Below are 24,693 nucleotides of genomic sequence, written 5' to 3'. Positions count from 1 at the left end.
GGTCTTTAAATGCGGCACTCTAATTATTAAAGCACTGAGGTGATAACGGGGCAGGCGAATCAGAGACGTCCATCAGCATGGAACCTGTGCCTGTAGTTTTCTAAGTGCTGCGTTAAAGGTAGAAAAAGCTACCATAGCCACCAACGGGCTGAATGCCAATTTTCCTTCCCAATATTTACTGATATTGGAGACAATCTCGCCTTATGTTTCTTTTCAAATATTTTGCTAACCTATCCTTGATAAAATCCGTTATTGGAATTCAGCTGTGTGTAGGTGATTGAAAAGCATCAAAGTCATTAACCTTGATTGACTTGGCAAAACGATAGAATAATATCAGACTTTCAGCTGTTTAAACATAGATAACACAACACAACCCGTAGCACGTAAGCTAGAGAAGAAATTCTGAGCACGTACTGTGTGGTAGGAAAACAACTAGAATCATACAGCACAGAACAGGCTATTAGCTCACTAAGTCTGCTCTGTATTTTTCTCCGTATGACCAATTTAAAATTTTGTTCACTCTCCATTCCCTATAATATTTCCTTTTTCAGTTACTTGAACTTTTAAAGAACATACAGACTTTGCTTCAACAATGTTCATATTCTAACCATTGTTTGTGTGCAGAAGTATTTTCTGATCTCCCCTTTATTTATTTTGTCATCAACTTAAATGTGCGCCCCTTTTGTCATCATCTGACTGATCAGTGATATTTTACGATGTCCTTTCATTTTCCTGATCACTATCAGGTGATAGGCACTTTAATCTTCTTGACTTCCAAGAAAAAACACCCAACTGTCTCAAGTCTCACTTGATAACTGTAATCCTTCAACTCTGCACCATCACAATTAATCTATGCAGCACCCTTTTCCTTGTTTTCATATTCTTCCTGTAATATCTTAGAAAAGGTGTTGGCCACCAAGTGTAGTAGCTAAAGAGTTATTTATTAACAGGAATAACTATACATAGACAGTGAGAAAGATATGACCAATTCATCCCCAGATTGTCTGAGCGAGCCCACACAGCTCCGATTGGCCAAATGGGTCAAATGACCCTCTGAAACCTTGGCCTTAAAGGGACTTGCTACTACATCCCTCCTTCTTAAACTCCCTTATTAACATATACCATAAAAAGTTAAACTATTTACAACATAATACCATATATGAATTCTTTAGTATAGTTTATTACAATGTCAGTCTGTCAGAGCATTTTCTGTCCTCTGGGAGTGACACAGCTCTGATGTGGAACTGGGGTAAGCACAGTAAGAAATCTCACAACACCAGCTTAAAGTCCAACAGGTTTATTTGGCAGCACAAGCATTCGGAGTCTCGCTCCTTCATCAGGCGAGTAAGGGTTCGTGTTCACAGACACAGCTCAACAGGAGATGCCTCAACAACAGGGGTGGATTTGGTTTGACTTTACGCATTGGAAATCCAGCTTCTGAAAGTTGATCACTTCTTCAATTCCCACAGGATCACTACTCAACCCTTCCTCAGGCTGACTTGTTTCCTTACTGCTTTTAACCCCAACAACATCACTACCAGGCATACTCAGAACCAACTGCCCCACTGTTTCTCTATGTAACTCCCTTCTTCTCAGCTGATATAGAAGTTTCTTCAGGATTTTATCTTGAACTCCTATTTCATATGATACCAGGCTCATCCTGGCCACAAAATCACAAAACCTTTAGCATGTACTTCACCCACTTCGAATGTTCTCTCAGGCTTTGTTGAATCTTGATGTTTCTTTTGCACACACTGCCTCCAATCTCTCCTCCAAATTTGGAAACACCAGATCCAATCTGGTTTGAATATGCCTGCCTTTACCAACTTGGCAGGTGTTACCTCGGATGTATAGGGTATCATTCCATAAATAGTAAAAAAAGTACCAATCTGGCCTGTAGGATGTTAGTGGTTGCTTTTTCATGGCTGCTATAAAAATTTGCACAGCTCTCTCAGCCAATCAATTTGAGGAGGGGTGGTACAGTGCAATACATATATGCTTAATGCCATTTGATGGCATAAAATGCTGGAACTTCTCACTGACAAATGCTGTCCCATTATCTGAAACCAACACCACTGACAAACTATGGGTGCTGAAGGTTTGCCTTAACTTTTCCATTGTTGCAAAAGAAGTTGTGGACTTCATTCCATAGATTTCTAGCCATTTTGAAAGCGTGGCCACTATAATTTGCCCAAAAATGGTCTACAAAATCTATATGGAGCCTCACCCACAGCTGACCTGGCCACTCCCAAGGGTGCTTCGGGGCTGCCGATAACTTTTGTTGCATCAGGCATTGGTTGGACTGTGTAACCATACTGCCTATGTCTGTGGCTAACTTGGACCTTCACTCATACCTTTCAACTCGCACATTCCTGGGTGGGTGCTATGTAGTTCTTCCAATAATAACTTCCGCCAGGCGTGGGGATGACCGTCCTCACTCCCCACAGAAAGACACCGTCTCAGCAGCTGAATTCATCCTTTTTTGTTTGATTAGGTTTCAGGTGTTCAGACACTTACTGATAAAACCAGCCATAAAGAGCCATATACTTATATTTGGACAATTTTGGATCTTTGAGTCCAATAGTTCTTGTGACACTGGCAGGGATGGTGTACTTTCTGATAATGGGTGGCGGCTCAAGGCATCTGAATTTGACATATGGTCTATGTTAGAAGGTATATTCCTAAGCAGCCAAGAATAAAGCTTAAATATATCCTTGCGCGCACTATTGGAAGGATGGTTTTATCTTCTCTAAATAAACTTAGCCGAGGTTTGTGGTCAGTAATTGAGGTGAAGTGCCATCCATAAATATATCAGTGGAAATTCTTTATCCCAAAGATGACAGCCCCTCTTTTTCAATCTGTGAGTTTGTCTTCTCTGCATCACTTAGAACTCTTGAAGCAGAGCCGATGGGCCTTTCTAACCTGTCCTCCGCTTTGTGACAAAACAGCATCAATTCCATAAGGCAATGCATCTTAAGTGAAAATGATTTTTTTTGAAGGGTTGAAATGGACTAAAAGGCAGGACGAATGCAGGCCTTGTTTCATTTGTTTGAAGGCTTTGTTTTGCTGTATCTTCCAGTGCCATCTCTGATGATTTTTTAATAATGCATGTAGAGTTGCCAATGTTTTACACAAGTTTGGAATGAACCTTCCATGATAATTTACCTTTCCAAGAAAAGATTTTAACTCTGACATGTTCTTTGGGGCTGGTATTTCGTTAATGGCACTAACTTTATCTTCCATTAGATGCTATCCTTGTACAACCATTCTAAATGCCAAATAAGTCACTTTGTTTTCTTTTTGGTGTATTTCTCTCTCATTAATCTCACCCCAGCTTTCGGGAACCTTTTTTAAAATCTCCTCTAGGTGGGTTAGGTTTTCCTTTTCTGTGGCTCCCGTGATTAGCACAACATCCAAGTAAACAACTAGCTTGGGTAAATCTTTTAATAGGTTCTCCATTGCGCATTGGAAGATTGCACAAGCCAAAGATACTCCAAATGGCAGTCTGGTGTACTGGTGCAGGCCCTGGTCTGTGTTAATAGTGACAAACTCTCTGGGTGTCTAATCCAGTTCCAACTATTGGTATGCATAACTCATGTTTAAGTTATTGTAGGTTAGACCTCCAGCTAGCTTGGTGTACATATCCTTTAATTTAGACATGGGATACCTGTCCATTTTTGCCACTTGATTCACCGTTAGTTTACAGTCCCTATTCATTTGTACAGTCTTGTCCGGCTTAAGTATTGGCCCAATGGGAGCTGCCCTCTCCGCAAATTGCACAGGCTTGAGTAGGTCTAAACTGTCCAAGTTCAGTTTCCACACTTTGATGTAATATATAGAGTAACGGTTCTGCTTTGTGAAATTTTGTTATAGCCTCTGGATGCGCAAAAATTTTGGCTTTCAAGCCTTGTATTTTGCCTGGTTCTTCTTGAAATACTGCCTGGTGTCTCCTAAAGACATCATTTAGGCCCCCTTAATTAATTTGGAACATTTCTAGCCAATTCTATTTTATTTCCTGAAGTCAATCACATCCCATCAAGCTTGGCCCTTTGCCCACAACTACAATTAAAGGCAATTGAGCAGACTGCTATCTGTAACTTACAGCTGCTGTTGTTCCCAAAATTCCTAAAGCCCCTACTGTATATATCACCAATCTGATTCCCATGTTCTTTAATCTCAGGCTGGAACTCCTCCCTGTAGCTTTTCATAAATTTGTTCTCCAACTACTGAAGTGGGGGTTCCTCATTTACCTCCATTTTGAGTCAACAACTTTCAACCATGAGTACAATTGTTATGGGAACCACTTCTCAATCTATATACATCTGATCCTTTTTCAGAATTACTCTGAATTTGTTCATGCTATTGGGGCTGGTGCTATTATTAAACTAACTGGGCAGGTGTATGGAAACAAGAAAGTAATAGCAGAGAAGAATACCAAGGTAAACAGAATACTGGAAGAGATAGATAATACAAGTATAGAAAATATTAAGTTATTTGATAGATTCAGAGTGTGGGAGAAAGTAATAAAGTCTAAACTAGAGTTACTAAACATATACCGTGCATGAATGGGAAATCATAATGTGGTAAATAAGATTAGTGATGTTGGAGCAAGCCCCTTTAAGAAGTTAGGTTTTGGCAGATCATGTGACTTGTTTGGCCAATCAAGCCAAGGCTTGCAAATCCTGGACTGAGCATGTCTCAGACTTGGAGTCAAAGCAATTGGAGCATCGTTCTCACTCTCTGTTGTTATTATTGTTATTAAATAGTTTTGTTCTTACTCCCAAAGATGTGTGTGTTAGGTAGATTGGCCATGCTAAATTGCCCCTTAGTATCAGGGGGACTAGCTAGGGTAAATGCATGGGATTATGGGGATAGGGTCTTTGTGGGATTGTGGTTGGTACAGACTCGATGGGCTGAATGGCCTTCTTCTGCACTGTAGGATTTTATGATTCCACTCCCCTTAGTGATACACACTCCATCTAAGATATTACAGGTGAGTTACAGGTGCAGAAAATTATGTGGAAATATAATTTCCCAAACTTCCTCAGAGTGGCGATCATCAGCCTTCACTTGGATTCCTAAACTCCTGTCGCACCTGACCTTCCTTGTGCAGGCAGGGTGATGATGTGGATATGCCATCCCCTATGGACAAGCCCTCCGTATACACAGGCAGGGTGAGACAGGAGCAACAAAGCAATTCCCATGAGGGATTATTTTTAAGGCAGGTATTTCAAGATACTGTTGAAAGGGAGAAGATGAGTTTTGGGGTGTACGTTCAGATTTTGGACATTGAACCTGGGAGAGGGGAAGCCCAGGTGTCATTGGAAGGTAGGGGCCAGATGTCTGGGGTTGGGGGCAATTGGAGTTAGACCTTGAATTGTGTTAGAATCACATCTGGAACAGTGGGGGGGTTGGAGTTGGACCCCAGTAGGGGCATTGGGGGGTGCAGGGGGTTGTCTTTTGTTGGGCCAGGGGAGTGGATGAGTGTTGAGCTGTGGTGGCTGGTTTTGGGCTGGAGGGGAGGGGACCTGTAACCAGTGTCAGGCTGGACCAGGAATGGGGGGAGAGGGGGTGTCGGGCCTGAAAGGGGGAAGTGGTTGGACATGTATGGGAGGGTCTGTTGGACTAAGTGAATGGGGTCATAGAGTGATGAAGAAGTCCTGGCGTTGTAACTTACCAGGGATTGATGTATTACTAAATGATGTAAAATTTACTAACTTAGTTTTGCTTTCTTTCTCAAGGTAAGAAATTGCTTTTGACTCCTAGCAAAATTTTTGTTTCCCCCAAATTGTGGACGAGTATATTTATGATCTGCATTGTTTTTTATTTTGCTCCCCTCAGGATTCTTGAATTGAAATTGGAAAATCTCAGTGATGTGTCTATCTTCTTGAGTCACATTTCCCTTTGTATGCTGATTGCTATTTCCAGTTAGAAAGTCATTCCACATCCAAATCTGACTGGTGCCAATTTGAAAAGGACCTACTCCCAGCACCTCCTGTTTCCGCTAGTAGATCTCTTTTAATGAGAAAATCAGAGTCCGAGATAAAATTGACATTTTAGGTTGGAAATAGTCAGAGCACGTGCCATACAATTAGATGGAGGATGGACGTGAAGAGGCTTTGCAAAGGTAAGCTTGGGATTATTTTTATGGACCATGGAAGTGCAGAATAATTATCTCATGGCCCACAGGAATAATCTAGGCTGCCATCACCCTAGGATTCATCTACTCTGCAATCACAAGTTGTTTCCATCATAGTTATCTTGCTGTTGGCTCTTGCAATCCAAAGATAGTGAGTTTTAATCAGGCAAACCTCATTGGGGAAACCCTTTCAAAACGGGACCGACTACATTATCCAGTTCAGTATGGTTACCAACACCCTCTTTTGAGATTATTACTACCCTACTAATGCTAGAAGCAACAAATGAAAATGTGCTCTTGAAGTCAGATGGACATGGCCTTCATATAGATGCTCATATAAAATATAGTTTAGAAAGATTAACTGGGCCAGATTTTCAATGTGGGATTGGGAACCTAACACACAGATGAATTATGTGTCCAAACCTGTACTTTAGCTGCATCATTATCACAATGTGAAATTTAATTTTAAATATAGCCTAAATGTCCAAGTGACGAGTTTGTGTTCAGTTAGAGGCACCAAGCTCTTTCTGGTGGGAGGAGCTGCCTGCCTGCTACCAGCAGTAAAGATCTGAGGCAGCCATGTCGGAGGCTGCCTCTGCTCTGTTGATTTGAGCAGGCTGGTCCTCAAAAGTGGAAAGAGGGGTACAGTGTGGCCTTGCATGACAAGATAGGACCTGATTGGTCCCACAGGTTTGTATAAAAATAACCACTGCAAATAAAATTATTTGGGCTCCTATGAACCCAACAGCTGTACACTGGCATGCACAGAGCTAGGCACACAGAAATCTTCTGAAAAGTTCTGTTTCTTCTGCATCAGCTCCATAACAAACGTTCTTAGGAGCTGAAGGAGCTATTAATTGGTATCAACTGCATTGCCCATTCAATCCCTCCTGCTGTCGATCTGAAAATTTGGAACTGTCTTGGAAATGTCAGGATCCTGAGCCAAGTATGATTTCCAAAGCTCACCCGCAACTGTTCCCATCCTGCCCCCACCCCTGTCTCCCCATGTTATTGTAAATCCATTTGTTGTCTGGGTAATTTATGCACAATGCGGTAGACTTCTGTTTTCTTTATGAAATGAATGATATAGAAGGGAAAAATAATACTGGTCAGCCTATTATTTCCAATAACCGCTGTTAAGCCAAAGAAATATTTCACAGATACCGTTCTCAAAACTATCATTTTAAAGTGACATTTGCTTTGATTACTTTATTGAAATGAAGAGGTTGCAATGGAAATAGATGCTGACTCTTCAACAGCTCCTGTGCCAACTTTATATTTTAAATGTCAATAGCTGATCGATATTGAATAGATCAATTCATTTTAGCAAGGCTTGTCTGTAAATTTATTGACTGCGTGCGATATTTTATCCTGCCTTGGCGTTCACACTAACATGTTTAACTTGTACAAGCAAACACATTCAAAATTTATGCACCCTTTCCCCAATTGCCAATAACTAAGCATGGAGTGCTAACATAAAAAACAGACTGTACAGATGCACACTGAAACAATTTACAAAATTGCCCTTATTTTAATATTGTCTTTGATCTCTGTGTTGAATAGGTTCCCGCAATTATCTCTAATAACAGCTCTTTTTCTCTCCTTTGTGTATCTGTTTTGTTCTTAGGTTTGGATAGATGCAGCTACACAGATATGTTTCTCGCTTGGAGTGGGGTTTGGTGTATTAATAGCATTTGCAAGCTACAACAAATTTAATAACAATTGTTACAGGTAGGCTATGTTTGTATGATGCTTCTAATACCTTTTGGAGTACAGAGTTCAAGGAATTGCCTATAGATTGATTACTGCCATCTGCCGATGTTATCAAGGATCAAAACTGAATCATTCACTGCTAATTTGGGCACTCCTTGTGATTTATAAAATGGGTACTACATGGCCTAATGTAACCCCACAGACATCACAAGAACCTGCTGTCTGAGAGGAGAATATTTATTTGGCTGCATCTACACAGTGAGGGAATTGATCCTTGCTCTAGATCAGGAAATGATGGTAATCTCTGTGTTTCAGGCTTAACTATTCAATAACTCGACGTTTACTTTGTTGTGAAGATTTTATGAAACCATTTGGAAATGACTGTAATGTCATTTGAGAAACAATTTACTCTGTTTTATAACTGTTTCATTTAGTATATAGTCAAAGTATGGGATCACAAGCATTATGAAATTTTGCTGATGTTAGGTGCAAGAGTGTTCCAACCTAAAACACTAGTTTCACTCAGTGTATTTTTATTTTGGATTATTGGTAAGAAATGTTTGCAGAAAGTGAGAATTCACACATTTCTTTCTTTAAACAACAGAAACAGTATTAATTAAAGTAGAAGAAAGGTAATGAAACAGTACAAAGAACAATCATATGCTTCAGAAAACTAATAGTAAGCACTCAGTCCCTCACAGATTATAAACGCAGAAGCATTTATTTGCCCCACAATCCTGAATTCTACTGAGACCTGTCCAATTGCAAACAAATCCATAAATCTATTGGTCAAATCTAGTCAGTGACCACCCCCATCATACGGCTTAAGTTACCAGGACTTGGGAATAGTCTTTGGTTCAGCGAAGAAAACAGTCTTTTACACAAACTGGCTTTTGCCTTCAACATTTCAACTCTGGCTGAGCAGTTTCCTGAAAATGGTTGTCCATCTCTCTCGCTGTTGCTTCTTCAGCACCTCATCTGCATTTGTCTACTGCTTCCTGACTACAGAACTCTGACTGCTAAAATGTATCAATTGCCGAGAATACCCTGTTTTCTTAGTTCCTGCTCAGACATGATTTAAAAAAACATGGTAGTTTGATTTTACTTTTCCCCAATATAAGACATTCATTTTAACAGCATCCTATCATTTTGTGACACATGACAAACTTGTAATAATATATTATTTTAATAATGAATTACAGGAATGCACTACATTTTGAATGTATTACATTGTACTCGGCCAATATGTGTTTTACTACTAGACTACTTCATGGAAGTAATTTATTTTGGCATGTTCATTTCCCTTACATTTCAAATTGTTTGTTGAATATTTTTTGCTCTCTGGGTTAACTCAAAATTCATGTAAATTTTCCCTGAACCGTTCCAATAAGGCCAAATTTCAAAGATGTGACTTATGTTGGATTGAAAAGTTGATCTTTAGATCATTTTTCAGCAAAGCAAAGAGATTTGGAATAATTTGGGACACAGATCAAAATAGGAGGAATTAAAGAAAAGCAGTTACTTTTTTCTCAGATAAAAACAAACGAGTAGAATTTGGGCAGCATTCTCCTGATCTTTTCCCAACCACCAAAACCTGGAACTTTGGTCGAAGATCACTGGAAACCATTCCTGAAGGGTGCAGGCAGCCATTTCCCCAGGTTTTCTATCAATCTATCGCTAAAGTCAGGAAAATCTCCGTGGAAACACTTGATTAATATGGATAAGAAAAAATACAACAAAGTTAAAATGGAAAATACAGAAGAAAAATGTGGCAGGAAAAGAGAAGACAAATGGTTTCATCATTTAAAACTTTAACAAGTAGACTTCTCGCAACATGAATCAAGCTAGAGATGCATTTCTTTCTTCCCTGCTTATTTTACTTTTGCTATTCCTTCTCTTGTTCTTTTTTCATTCCTCGTCTGCATATTTATGCTAATTTTGTGTGTGTTTCTGTTTTTCTATAGTTGGTGCTAATTGTTCATTGTGTGTCAAGGGTAGAGTACTTAAAATACTTGAAGTGTTTTCATAGTTTACTGATCTATTCTGTCGACCAGTGTACAACTAATGATGCACCCTCTAGCTGTGCCCACTCATGGCCATTCCATCTCACAACTTTGCTTTGTGCTCATCATGACTATAAAACATGTATGGACTACAAAGACTATGTAACATATTACCATTCATTTTTCTGTTCCGTAGCATTCCATAAAAATATGAACAGTCTGCACTCATTGTAGAAACTAACCAACTTGTTGTATTCATGCTGAGTAGCTCATGTTCATGTGCTTTGATAGTCAAGCTCCTACTTATTATCATTAGAATCATAGAAACCCTACAATACAGAAAGTGGCCACTAAGCCCATCGAGTCTGCACCAACCACGATCCCACCCAGGCCCTACCCCCATGTCTGAACATATTTTACCCACTAATCCTCTAACCTATGCATTTACGGTCAATTTAGCATGGCCAATCAACCTAATCCTCACATCTTTGGACTGTGAGAGGAAATCAGAGCACCTGGGGGAAACCCACGCAGACACGAGGAGAATGTGCAAACTCCACACAGACAGTGACCCAAGCCGGGAATCAAACCCAAGTCCCTGGGGCTGTGAAGCAGGAGTGCTAACCACTGTGCTACCGTGCCACACCTACAGGAGCGATTGTGGTAAATGTCTGAAAGGAAAAAGTTAAAGGTTTAAAACTGTCCTGAATGGATGGACTTGGATCTTGTTGTGAAATTAAAAAAAGAAGCAGGTCTGTCAAAAACAAAAAAAAGAACAGATTGTCCGTGCAACCAAAAGAGAGAAAAGCTGCTGGGATCGATAGTAGGGCTTTCTGACAGTAAAAGAGAAGATTTAAAAGTTAAAGGTTCAAAAAGGAGCAGTCAGGATTCGCGACAAGACCTCAAAACTGTGGGAAAAAGAGAACCAGCAGCCACTGATGGCAGTTTTAAAAAATGACATTTTTAAAGTGGTAATGCGTTTAATGTGGCAATGCATTTAAAGCAGCGACCACAAGAAGAAACAAATGGCAATGGACAGGAAGTTGGAAAAGCCAACAGACAGAAGCAACTCTCAAAAAAGGTCCATAAGCAACAAAGGCTTCAAGGAAGGAGCAACACAAGACCTCAACAGAAAGAGCCCAGAAAAAAAATACAATAAATGACCAAATGAAGAACAATGAGATTTTTCAGTGGCTGATCAGAAAAACTAGGCGAGAATGAAGTTCATAAATTATTTTGGAAGGCTGGACACCTGGGCCATGGACCTATTAATAAGCTTTATTCATCTTTGTCAATATATTCATTGTGCTCCAGCAATTATATTAGTGAAGATCATACAGAGGCAGATTTTTGGAATTGTTGGGAAAGTTAAAATAGTACGAAGTCTCACAACACCAGGTTAAAGTCCAACAGGTTTATTTGATAGTAAACTCACAAGCTTTCAGGATTTGATGCTTTTAGAAATGTTAAAAAAGTTTTGAAGAAGGTGTGAGTGGGAAAAGGGACAGTAGGAAAGCCTATGCTAGGATAGAAGACAGATGAGGTTGAATAATAGGGTGGCCAGGTGGCACAGTGGCTAAACCACACATCTTTGGACTGTGGGAGGAAACCGGAGCACCCGGAGGAAACCCATGTAGACATGGGGAGAATGTACAAACTCCACGCAGACAATGATCCAAGCCAGGAATTGAACCCGGCTCCCTGGTGCCATGAGGCAGCAGTGCTAACCACTGTGCTATCGTGTCTCCATCCTTCTGCAGTGTAGGGATTCTATGATTTTATAAGAAGATAGTCTTCCAGAGCTGCAGGGAATAGTGATGGGGCAAGGAAAGAAACAAAGAAATAAGAGATGTTCCTGATGCTTTCTCTCTGTATGAGTAAAACTGAATCAGGTAAAGTAGGAAACAAAATTGGAAGGAGTGGATGAGTGAGGATGGTGGAGGTGGATTGGGGCAGGGGTAAGACATTATGGTCCAAGATTGTTAAATTCAATGTTGTGTCCAGAAGCACTTGGAACATCTTGAGTATTTGTTCGGAGCTATGTAGAACTGCTATGATCGGTCCATCTGCAATGTTGTGCCATGGGTATGAAATTAGTGACAGAACCTTATTTATGCTTGCAAGGATGGAATCCAAATTGTTTATTAGTTTTCCAGCCTTCAGTGTAAACCATGTGTTTTATTCCCAGATTGACATTAGAATCTTAGAATCATAAAAACAGTGCAGAATCATCCCTGCAGTGCAGAAGAAGCCATTCGGCCCATCGAGTCTACATCAATTCTTTGACAGAGTATCTTACCCGGGCCCTCCCCACTTTCCTAATGCTTTCACTCCCTACATTTCCCATGGCTAATTGATCTAACCTACATGTACCTTTGGATGCTAAGGGGCAATTTAACATGGCCAATCCACTTAACATCTTTGGGCCATGGGAGGAAACTGGAGCACCTGTAGGAAACCCATGCAGACATGGGAAGAATGTGCAAACTCCCCACAGGCAGTCACCAAAGGCTGGAATTGAACCTGGATCCCTGGGGCAACAGTGCTAATCACTGTGCCCACTGTGCATGTTCCACTCAGATGCTCACTTCACATGTTTGTGGATTTTTAAACATGAGAATGTGTTTTCTCACTACTGCAAAATCAGTGTTACCCACCACAGATGATCCTGAATTCCTCCCAACCATCCCAGGGTTCAATTTATATTTGATTCTCCTTTTGCTTTTTAGGGATGCTATCGTTACGAGTTCTGTCAATTCCGTGACAAGTTTCTTCTCAGGGTTTGTTGTCTTCTCTTTCTTGGGCTACATTTCAAAGCGGCATGGAGTTGCTCTGGAGGATGTGGCCACTGGAGGTGAGATCACAGCTGATTTTGGCCACTCTGTAGCTTAATTTATCATAACATATACTGAATAGCTGTGCAAAAATGCATGAGTCAGTGCAGAATAGCATCAGTATTCTCTTTGCAGGTGAAACATCCCCCAGGGTAATATGCAAAAAAATCTACTTATGCATGGTGATCAAATCGTATACTATCAAATTCACCAATTTTATTTTATGGAACTCTAATCCACAAACAATTGGAATGATTACACACACGTTTCTTGTTGCTAAATTACTTGTACATTAAGAAATACATTTGGATCCTTTTTTTTAACAATTTGCTCTCATGAAGCTGCTGACTTATACTGGGCAATGGCAGCATCACTAATGGACTAACCATCTTATGTGAGCCCAGACAGTGACTGTTTTTATAAGTCTATTTATTAGTGTCACAAACAGGCTTATATTAACACTGCAATTAAATTAATGTGAAAACCCCCTAGTCATCACACTCTGGCACTGGTTTGGGGACACTGAAGGAGAATTTAGCAAGGCCACTGTTCATAACCAGCGCGTCTTTCAGACTATGGGAGGAAACTGGAGCATGCAGAAGAATCCTATGCAGACATGGAGAAAACATGCAAATTCCGCACAATGATCCAAGCTAGGAATCGAACCCGGGTCCCTGGTGCTGTGAGGAAGCAGGACTAACAACTGTGCCACCATCAGTGTATTCTTCCATTTGGGTGGGTAAGACTAGATTGTACAAAATGCCAAAGTTAAATAGTTATTGGCTCGTTAGATCAGCAAAGATTGGATTTGTTTCCTTCCATCAGCTTTTTACTATGTTTTTAATTACTTTGTTGCTGAGGCCGCAATACTATTAATGATGTGCTACCAATCACTTGTTATAACACTGAGAACCTGTGTGCAAAATGGGACAACAAATAAACTTAATAAGATGCTTGTGTCAATTGCAGCATAGAGAAAATGTCCACACATTTTCATTTTCCATCAGAATCCAGAATGGTCAGCTGCTTTTCGGTTTCTAGTCTAATTTGGCTTTATAGTTTAATTCCTGAACCAGATTTAATGTTTAATATTGGGCTGGGTTTGGATTTCCAGTTTCATTTAGGTTTATAGTCTAATTTCTAAACCGGATGCCTATTTTCTCATAAAGTCATGCTAAACAGTCATAGGGAAATCTGGTGCCTGTACAGTTCAGTGTAATGGGAGACTTGGACATCCACCAGAAAAAATGAACATTCTAAAGTTTGAGGGTTGACAGTAAAAATATTTTTCCTGATTTGTTGGTGCTGGAAAATAGAATCCTTTTCTATTTCACTCATTTAGTCTCAGCATCAAACATTCTGCAGTCATAAAAAAGAGTGAAGTTTGTCTCACTTTGATGGGACAAAGAGGGAGAGTCCATCTGCACTATATGCAACAAAACTGTAAATCTGTATTGTATTATTATTGGCACACAGACAAAAATGTGTCCTGAATTACCTGGGCATTGTTGTAAAGTTTGTACTCTATTCAAGGAGCCTGCCCGCTTATCCTGCCATTTAAATGAATGGAGAAAAACTGGGCAGTCCTTTCCAGATGTGTAACACAATCCACTTCCAATATTTGCTTCAGCCAAGTGATCCAATGTAGCAGCTCACAGACCAAGCTTAATCTTCCCCAATAGCTTCTTCAGTTATATTTGTTGCAAATCGAGGTTTAATGCACCAATGTGGCATTTTCCAATTTACTGTATTGATGAATTCAGAGATGGTCAGTAAATTTGTGTGAAAGATAAAGTCATCATGTACATTCACAACTGGAATTTCCTTGAAACTGCTGAAAATGATTTTACACAGGTTTGTTTACAAACTATCTGTTAGGGTAAACTTTCATCTCAGCTTCCTAAATTACATTCAAGACCCAGCAGTGAAAGATCAACATCCTACTTCATGCACCAATTAGTACACATGTAAAATAGCTTTAAAATGTAACTTATAAATGTAAATATGCAAATCACACATTGCCTTAATTGGAAAACTGTTTATATTTGCAGAAGCTGGATTGGTGTTCATCATTTATCCAGAAGCTATCGCCACTCTTCCTGGTTCATCGGTTTGGTCAGTCATTTTTTTCATCATGCTTCTGACATTGGGACTTGACAGCGCAGTGAGTGTGTTCAGTATTATATTTTGGAGGACAATGAAACAAATAGATTGTATTTCTAATCTGTAATCAGTATCTGAATAATCCCCTCCCTCTCTCTACAAATTCATCCAGCTCTGCAACTCTCCAAATTACCTGTGCTCCTTAAAGTCTGGCTTTTAGCACTCCTGCCACACTCCAAAGTTGTGCAGGTTAGGTTGATTGGTCATGCTAAATTGATCCTCGTGTCAGGGGATTAGCAGGGTAAATACATGGGGTTAAGGCGATAGGGCCTGGGTAGGATTGCAGTCGGTGCAGACTCAACGGGCCTCCTTCTGTGTTGTAGGAATTCCAATAGTTTCATGGCATTACATGGTTCTGTAGAAAAGTCATTTGGACTCAAAATGTAATTATGTTTCTTTCCATGTATGCTGCCAGACCTGCTGAATTCATCCAGCATTTTCTGTTGTTATTTCATGGTCATCATTACAGAGACTAACTTTTCAATTCCATTTTGTTAATTGAATTTAAATTTCACTGCAGTAGTGGGATTTGTCTGGGCCTCTGGATTCCAAATCCAGTGATTTTACCACTACACTGCCATCTACTCTCTCTTGTAGAGAGAGTAGATGGCAGTGTACCATCTACACTGGTACACTGATGAAGAGGGAAACCTCGAAAGCTTTGTGAGTTTACTATCAAATAAATCGGTTGGACTTAAACCTGGTGTTGTCAGACTTCTTACTGAGTTTACCCCACAGCCCAAAGATGTGCAGGTTGGGTGGATGGCCATGCTAAATGTGTGTGGTTGTGGGGCTAGACACAGTAAGAAGTCTCACAACACCAGATAGGGCAGAGGAGAGGATCTGGGTAAGATATTGTGTCAGAGAGTCAGTGCAGACCCGATGGGCCAAATGAGCTCCTTCTGCACTTTAGAGATTTTGTGATTATCATACATTGTATTATTCTGGGAAATTCAAATCCTGTTGTGAATTTGTGAAGGCTATGCGGAGTGGTTTAAACTGATTCAGAGGGGGGGTGGGATCCTGGGTAGAGGGGGTGAAAGTGAGGGGGGCATAGAAGGGGACGGCATTGCACGGCATTGTGGGGGTGGGGCGGAGCGAGGTTTGAAATGTATATACTTTAACGCGAGGAGTATTCGCAATAAAGTGGATGAACTTGCAGCGTGGACCAGTACCTGGGACTTTGATGTTGTGGCCATTTCAGAGACGTGGATAGAGCAGGGGCAGGAATGGATGTTGCAGGTGCCGGGGTACAAGTGCTTTAGTCGGAGTAGAGAAGGAGGTAGAAGGGGGGGTGGAGTAGCATTATTGGTCAAAGACTATATCACAGTGTCAGAGAGGAAGTTTAATGAGGACTTGTCTGTTGAGGTAGTATGGGCAGAAATTAGAAATAGGAGAGGAGAGGTCACCCTGTTGGGAGTCTTTTATAGACCTCCAAAAAGTTCTAGAGAGGTTGAGGAAAGGATTGCAGAGACGATCCTGGTTAGGAGTGAAAGTAATAGGGTAATTGTTATGGGGGACTTTAACTTTACTAACATTGATTGGAATTGCTGTAGCTCTAGCTCGTTAGAGGGGTCAGTTTTTGTTCAAAGTGTGCAGGAAGGTTTTTTGACTCAATATGTAGATAGGCCAACTAGAGGTGAGGCTATATTGGACTTGGTGCTGGGAAATGAGCCAGACCAGGTGCTAGACTTGGAAGTTGGTGTGCATTTTGGTGATAGTGACCACAATTCGGTTACGTTCACCTTAGTGATGGAAAGGGATAGGCATGAACCTCGGGTCAGTAGTTTTAGCTGGGGGAAGGGTAATTATGAGGCCATTAGGAGAGAATTAGGAAGCATTGGTTGGACTAGGAGATTACAGGGACTAGGAACGTCTGAAATGTGGAGTTTTTTCAAGGAGCAGCTACTGCGGGTCTGTGATAGGTATGTCCCTGTCAGGCAAGGAGGAATTGGTAGGGCTAGGGAACCGTGGTGCACAAAAAAAGTTGATTTGTTGGTTAGGAAGAAGAAGGAGGCTTATGTTCGGATGAGGCTTGAGGGCTCGGGTAGTGCAGTAGAAAGCTTTAGATTGGCTAGGAGGGAGTTGAAGAGGGAGTTAAGAAGGGCTAGAAGAGGGCATGAGATGACTTTGGCTGATAGGATTAAGGAGAATCCTAAGGCGTTCTATAGGTATGTCAAGAACAGAAGGTTGGTTAGGGCAAGATTAGGGCCAGTTACAGACAGTAGGGGGAAGTTGTGTGTGGAACCGGAAGAGATTGGAGAGGCATTGAACCATTATTTCTCTTCGGTGTTCACGCAGGACGATATGAATGTAGCTGAGGAGGTCACTGGGGTGAAGGGGTGTAAAATAGAAAGTATTGCAGTTGATACAGAGGATGTGTTGGATATTCTAGAAGGGTTGAAAATAGATAAGTCCCCTGGTCCAGACGGGATTTACCCTAGGATTCTATGGGAGGCAAGAGAGGTGATTGCAGAGCCACTGGCTCTGATCTTCAGGTCGTCGTTGGTCTCTGGTATAGTACCGGAAGATTGGAGGACAGCGAATGTTGTCCCATTGTTTAAGAAGGGGAACAGAGACTTCCCTGGGAATTATAGACCAGTGAGTCTTACTTCTGTTGTGGGCAAGGTTTTAGAAAGAATTATTAGGGATAGGATTTATAGTTATTTGGAGAGTAATGAATTGATTAGAGATAGTCAGCATGGTTTTGTAGCGGGAAGGTCGTGCCTTACTAACCTTATTGAGTTCTTTGAGAAGGTGACCAAAGAGGTGGATAGGGGTAAGGCAGTAGACGTGGTATATATGGATTTTAGTAAGGCGTTTGATAAGGTTCACCATGGTATGCTTCTGCAGAAAATGCAGATGTATGGGATTGGTGGTAATTTAGGTACTTGGATCAGGAATTGGTTAGCAGATAGGAGACAGAGGGTGGTGGTTGATGGTAATTATTCATCATGGAGTTCGGTTACGAGTGGTGTGCCTCAGGGATCTGTTTTGGGGCCACTGCTGTTTGTAATCTTTATTAATGATCTGGATGAGGGTATAGTTGGGTGGATTAGTAAGTTTGCTGATGACACCAAAGTCGGAGGTGTGGTAGATTGTGAGGAAGGGTGTCGAAGTTTGCAGGGTGACTTGGACAGGTTGCAGAGCTGGGCCACGAGGTGGCGGATGGAGTTTAATGCGGAGAAGTGTGAGGTAATCCATTTCGGTAGGAATAACAGATGTGTTGAGTATAGGGCTAACGGGAGGACTTTGAATAGAGTGGAGGAGCAGAGGGATCTAGGTGTATGTGTACATAGATCCCTGAAAGTTGGGAATCAAGTAGATAAGGTTGTTAAGAAGGCGTACGGTGTCTTGGCGTTTATTGGTAGGGGGATTGAATTTAGGAGTCGCAGCGTCATGTTGCAACTGTACACAACTCTGGTGCGGCCGCACTTGGAGTACTGTGTGCAGTTCTGGTCCCCACATTACAGGAAGGATGTGGAGGCTTTGGAGAGGGTGCAGAGGAGGTTTACCAGGATGTTGCCTGGTATGCAGGGAAGGTCCTATGAGGAGAGACTGAGGGATTTGGGGTTGTTTTCACTGGAAAGAAGGCGGCTAAGAGGGGATCTTATAGAAACATATAAGATGATTAGAGGTTTAGATAGGGTGGATGGTGATAGCCTGTTTCCTCGGATAGAGAAAGCTAGCACGAGGGGGCATAGCTTTAAATTAAGGGGGGGTAGTTATAGGATGGATGTCAGGGGCAGGTTCTTTACCCAGAGGGTGGTGAGGGACTGGAATGCCCTGCCTGCTGCAGTTGTAAATGCGCCTAGTTTGGGGGCGTTTAAGAGATTGGTGGATAGGTTTATGGATGAAAAGGGATTGGTTTAGATTAGTGGGTCAATGTTTTTTTTTAAAAATAAGACTGGTCGGCGCAACATTGTGGGCCGAAGGGCCTGTTCCGCGCTGTAATGTTCTATGTTCTATGTTCCTTAGTCACAGAATAATCCTGCATGTTGTCTGCTGCAGATAGTACAGTATTCTCTAATAAGGAAAAAAGACCTAACTCAGAATCTCATCAGAGCCACTCCCATTCCCATGTCAGGACTTCACTTTGGGCAGAATTTTCCCAAAATTTGTTAGACCATAAAATGGCGGAGTTATGGTTCTGGCACGAAAATCAGAGTGATTCCTGCCAATTGCACCAGCGTGATTTCGGACCAAATCTTATGCTTAATTAGTGAAAATGTTTATTTCCACAAGAATCACACTGTATCAGTGGTGAGTTCCCTCTGATTTACTGCCCCACAACATCTTAACCGCTGTGATGTCATGAGAGATTCCCAATTTTAATCCCTCAATCGATCAGAACTCACCATTCTTAAGGAATAAATCATACAGCAGTGTCAGCACACGAGTAGCTAAATGTGCAAATCAAGCCTTTGCCACCCAATATGTTGTTGTTCGAGAAGCTCCACTGTGTCAGTATTTTATTAAAAGACTGGTTATTCAAATGCAAACAACTGCATGAAATTGGGAGGGGTTACTCAATATGGGGAGAAATTGGCTACAATAGTTTTTTATGTGCTACAAGGTTTCTTCATGATGGAAAATTGGCTCCAAGATGCATATGTACAATTCCAATACGAAATTCACTGGGCACCATCTTGGTTAGTGTCTTGCAGTTTAGACGAGAGAGAGGTGGTCATGTAGAAGCTTATAAAATTCGAACAGAATTAAAGAGGATAGATTCAGAAAGAATGTTCCCAGTAATGTGGGAGTCCAGAACTAGGGAGCATAGTTTGAGGATAAGGTGTAAACCTTTTAGGACTGAGGTGAGGAGAAATTTCTTCACTCAGAGAGTGGTGAATCTGTGAAATTCACTGCCACAGGAAGTAGTTGAGACCAAAACATTGTATGATTTCATGAAGAAATTAGAATTTGCTCTTGGGGTTAAAGAGATCAAAAGATATGAGGGGAAGGTGGGATCAGGGCATTGAATCTGATGATCAGCTATGATCAGAATGAATGGAAGAGCTTGCTCGAAGGGTCTACTCTTGCTTCTATTTTCTATGTATGTTTCTGTGAACCTAATAGCCAGCAGCAGCATTCAGTGCAAGGAAATTATCAATGCTAACTTGATACCAGAGCTGTACCCCACAGTTAAATGCTGAAGTTGGCAAGCTGGCTTCAGCTCCCTGATGCGCTGTCAATTTCAGTGCTATTAACAACCCAACCGCCACCCCGTACACTCCCAAACCCACACACACCCCTGCAGTTTAAAATTCACCCTACATGTCTCAATCAGGATGTTTCAGTCTAGTTAGGGGGACATATACCCTGCTACTTGCCCTGTTCACATAGGTGACAGATCCTCTGTAGCAGACAAAACTATTTTAGTTTGGATTACAGCAAATCATCATGTAGAAGCACATGAAATGTAAGCACAAGGGGCATGTAATGCAAACAATTAAGCACTGACTGCAGAATCCGGGCCATATTTTGGGAGTAGAACTGCCTGAGTGCATGTTAGGAGTCCTTCCATCTCCATCCTTTAGAACATGTCCTTCATCTACAAATTTGTTGTACCGCACATCCTAGGAACAAGCCCATAGATCCATTTCTTCCTCTTTAAAGTTCAATCCATTGGATCAGAAAAGTTACTCTGCATAAATGCCTGCCCAAATAATGAAGCATTTTTTATTTCAGTGTGCTATTTTGTTCCTTTTTCTTGAAGATGATACCTGAAGATTTAAACTTGGCTGCTTTCAGCTGCTTGTCTCAATCTGCGGTCAATTTTCATTATGATCTAGTATTCCATTTTTTCCCTATCAATTGCCCAAGCATCCTGCAAAACAGTGGGAATATCTTGAGCCCGTGTTCGCCGTCTGTGAGGTGCTGGTGAGGACTGGAAGTCGCAGTTCTCGCCAGCGAAAATGCGATTTCGGATCTTCCCACTCCTCACCGGCAATATCGTCAGTTTCACAACCATAATGGGTATGAACCTGACTTACATGGACTTTCACTCATTTCAAAATTATTGAAATTATTATTATTGTTCGGTGCAGACCCGATGGGCCAAAGGGCCTCTTTCTGCACTGTAGGGTTCTATGATTATTAACCTGGCCCCTCGCCAGATTTTAATCCCCTCGCCAAACCTTAAGACCACGCCAATGTGAGGTCACGGCGCAGTCTATAACAGGTTAATACAAACGTAAACCTCTTGAAGGGGTCTCCCTGGAGCATAAAGGTGTGTAATTCATGGGGAGAGAGAGAGACAGGCAGGGGCCTGGCACTGTGCCCAGCATAAGTTGGCACCACCAGATTGGCACCATGCCCATGCCACCTTCACCATGCCATCTAGGCAGTGCCAATCTGTGTCCAGCAGTGGGCCCCAGTGGCACCCTCATGGGGAGGAGGGTTGGAGTAAATACTAGCTCTGATCAAAGGTGGGGAGAGGAACCCCGAGACCTCAGTGATGGGGTGGAGAAAGGTTTATTGCAGTTCTGATCTGGCCCCTTTAAAGATGGCTCTGATCTCTGTGCATCTGGGTTTTACCAGCATGGTTAGGCCCCTCTATAGGATGCTGTGACTCACGCCCTGTTTGTTGCAGTGTGTTTGAATCTGGAGAGAAAAGCTACCAGTTTCTCTGGCAAGAAACATGCTGGTTTTCTTGCCAGAAACAACATTTTTTGGTAAGATTTAGCCCTCTATGTTCCTGTGGTCCTAGGAACTGTTTGATTGGATGGAGTTGGGCAATAGCACCACTTCCAGGTTATGCTCCCTATGGCTTCTCTCCATTGACCAGAAACTGAACTGGACTGGCCATGTAAATACTATGACTACCAGACTAAGTTAAAGGCTAGAAATCCTGTGGTGATTTAACTCACCTCCTGACCCGCCGCCACCCCCCCCCCCGCAACAGCCTGTCCACCATCTACAAAGTACAAGTCGGGAGTATAATGGATTACTCTTCACTTGCCTGGTGCATGCAGCTCCAATGACATTCAAGAAGCTTTACACCATTTGAGACAAAGCTGTCCACTTGATTGCCACCCGTTCCACAAACATCCAATCCCTCCACCAACAACAAACAGTGACAGCAGTGTGTACTATCTACAAGATGCACTGCAGCAAATCTCCAAGGTTCCTCAGGCAATACATTCCAAACCCATGACCACACCATCATGTAGAAGAATAAGGGCAGCAGATATTTGGGAGCACCGCTACCTGAAAGTTCTCCTCTAAGTCACTCACCACCTAGGCTTGGAAGTATATCACCTTTCCTTCACTGTTGCTGGTTCAAAATCCCTCCTGAATAGCACAGTGGGTGTACATACACCTGAGGAACTGCAACAGCTCAAGAAGGCAGCTCATAACCACCTTCTCAAGGGCAGGGAAATAAATGTTGGCCTAGGCAGTGACGCCCACATCATGTAAATGAATTTTAAAAAACATAGGACTTGGGAACAGAAATAGGCCTTCCAGCCTGCTCCACGATTCAATAAGATCTGATTTTGTTTGGAGCTCCACTTTCCTACCTGCCTCCAATAACCCTTGACCCCCTTGGCTATCATTGTATGAATATATGGGAGCAATAAAAAGCCAAATTCCAGATTCATGGTTTCAGCAAGAACTAACAAAATATTTTCTTGTCTTCCTTCACTGCTCTTTTCCTTTGGTTTCTGCCTTGTCTATTTTTTCATTCACCTTCAACTTTATTATCATTTTACAACTCTTTGGTGATGATGGATGAGGGAAAATGCAGGTCATTGAAGAAGTCACCTGTAGGGGGCATGGAGTTGGGGGTAGGGTGTTAGCGTGGATAGAGGATTGGCTGTCTAATAGGAGGCAGAGAGTGGGGGTCAATGGGTGCTATTCGGATTGGCGGTTGGTGACTAGTGGAGTGCCCTAGGGGTCAGTGCTGGGGCCTCAGCTATTTACCATTTATATAGATGATCTGGAGGAGGGAACCGAGTGTATGGTGTCGAAATTTGCTGATGACACCAAGATTGGTGGAACGGCAAATTGTGCAGAGGGTGTGGAGAGTCTGCAGAAGGATCTAGGTAGGCTGGGCGAATGGGCCAGGAACTGGCAAATGGAATTTAATGTTGGCAAGTGCGAGGTGGTCCACTTTGTTAGGAATAATGGTAGGAAGGATTATTACTTACGTGGCGAAAAACTGCAGCAGGCGACGGTGCAGAGGGACCTCGGGGTCCTTGTGCATGAGTCGTAAAAACCCAGCCTGCAGGTGCAGCAGGTGGTCAGGAAGGTGAATGGGATGCTGGCCTTCATAGCGAGGGGGATTGAATATAAAAGTAGGGAGGTCTTGCTGCAGCTGTATAGGGCACTGGTGAGGCCGCAGCTGGAGTACTGTGTGCAGTTTTGGTCTCCGCACTTACGCAAGGATATTTTGGCCTTGGAGGGAGTGCAGAGGAGGTTTACTAGGCTGATGCCGGAGTTGAGGGGGTTGAGCTATGAGGAGAGGCTGAATAAACTAGGCTTGTACTCGTTAGAGTTTAGAAGAATGAGGGGAGATCTCATTGAGACGTATAAGATGATGAATGGGATGGATAGGATAGAGGTGGAGAGACTCTTCCCGCTCAGAAAGGACAGTAGGACTAGGGGGCACAGCCTCAAGATAAAGGGGGGGGCGGTTTAGAACGGAGTTGAGGAGGAACTTCTTCACTCAAAGGGTGGTGAATCTCTGGAATTCTCTGCCCATTGAAGTGGTGGAGGCTGCCTCGCTAAATATTTTTAAGACGCGGGTTGATGGGTTTTTGATAAGTGAGGGGATTAAAGGTTATGGGGAGAGGGCGGGAATGTGGAACTGAGCCAAGACAGATCAGCCATGATCTTATTGAATGGCGGGGCAGGCTCGAAGGGCTAGATGGCCTACTCCTGCTCCTATTTCTTATGTTCTTATGAATGTGCCAAACTTAAACGTTTAAAAGTGGATCTGGGTAATTGAAAAATACATTTTGGATTGCATCAGTTTTACAAGTAAATACATAGTAGATATAATAATCATGGGTGAGGGGTGGAGAATGTCGTCTGTGCCATATGTTTTCTCAATGTTTGTTCTTGTGCTTACAGATGGGCGGCATGGAATCAGTCATCACAGGGCTGATCGATGAATTCAAAGTCCTGCGGAACCACAGAGAGATCTTTACACTCTTCATCATTGCAGTCACCTTTCTGGTGTCTCTCTTCTGCGTAACTAGTGTAGGTTACTTTAAATAAGAGTTATTTTCAAAGTAAGGATTTACTGGAGCTCTTCTGACTGTAACCATATAACTTATTGATTCTGAAACTATTAGAAGAATGGACAGATTGGTTGTGGCCCTATACTTTACCTGATAAGAGTGATCTATGTTGGAATTTCTTTTAAACTTGACAGTGTTGTTTATACAATTGTATATTCTGCAATCATCTCTATTGAAATGTTTTTGTTTCTAGGGCGGCATCTATGTATTTACTTTACTTGATAAGTTCGCAGCAGAGACATCCATTTTGTTCGGCGTGCTTATAGAAACCATAGGGATCTCCTGGTTTTATGGTAAGCTACCTTTTTTTTGATAATTAGCTTTATATTTAACCTTCTCAACAGAAATTCTTGTGAATTGCTTTTATTTTTGTTTGATAATATAAGTCTTACACTACAGGGCTCTCATGGTTTATTGACAGCTGCCTGATATTCTCTGTTAAATATGAGTGCGATGATGATAGATTGCTAGCCTAAAGGTCAATCTGTAGTTAACATAGTGGAAAAGCCAGTGAAGTTCTGCTTAAAAACCCCTTCCCACTGAGAAGAAAGTCTTTTTCTACCGTCTTTTCAATGGCACCCAGTTAGAAGTTC

At 41.8% G+C, this 24,693-nt stretch overlaps 1 protein-coding gene across 1 annotated transcript in view; it reads left to right on the top strand.

Annotated features, from left to right (window-relative positions):
* The window catches only part of slc6a3 (solute carrier family 6 member 3), a 60,149-nt gene that overhangs the window by 21,896 nt on the left and 13,560 nt on the right, over window positions 1-24,693 (top strand). Inside the window, exons 6-10 of the mRNA XM_080216050.1 lie at window positions 7,767-7,870; window positions 12,585-12,709; window positions 14,741-14,853; window positions 23,931-24,059; window positions 24,294-24,393. Coding sequence (XP_080072176.1) covers window positions 7,767-7,870; window positions 12,585-12,709; window positions 14,741-14,853; window positions 23,931-24,059; window positions 24,294-24,393 — 571 coding nt within the window. The remainder of the gene's footprint in view (window positions 1-7,766; window positions 7,871-12,584; window positions 12,710-14,740; window positions 14,854-23,930; window positions 24,060-24,293; window positions 24,394-24,693) is intronic.

Source organism: Carcharhinus amblyrhynchos, chromosome 2 (genome assembly GCF_965287045.1).
Source record: "Carcharhinus amblyrhynchos chromosome 2, sCarAmb.v2.hapA, whole genome shotgun sequence".
NCBI classification, from domain to species: Eukaryota; Metazoa; Chordata; class Chondrichthyes; order Carcharhiniformes; family Carcharhinidae; genus Carcharhinus; species Carcharhinus amblyrhynchos.
Note: the sequence above shows the minus strand (reverse complement) of the source record. Positions and strands in the feature narration are given on the sequence as shown.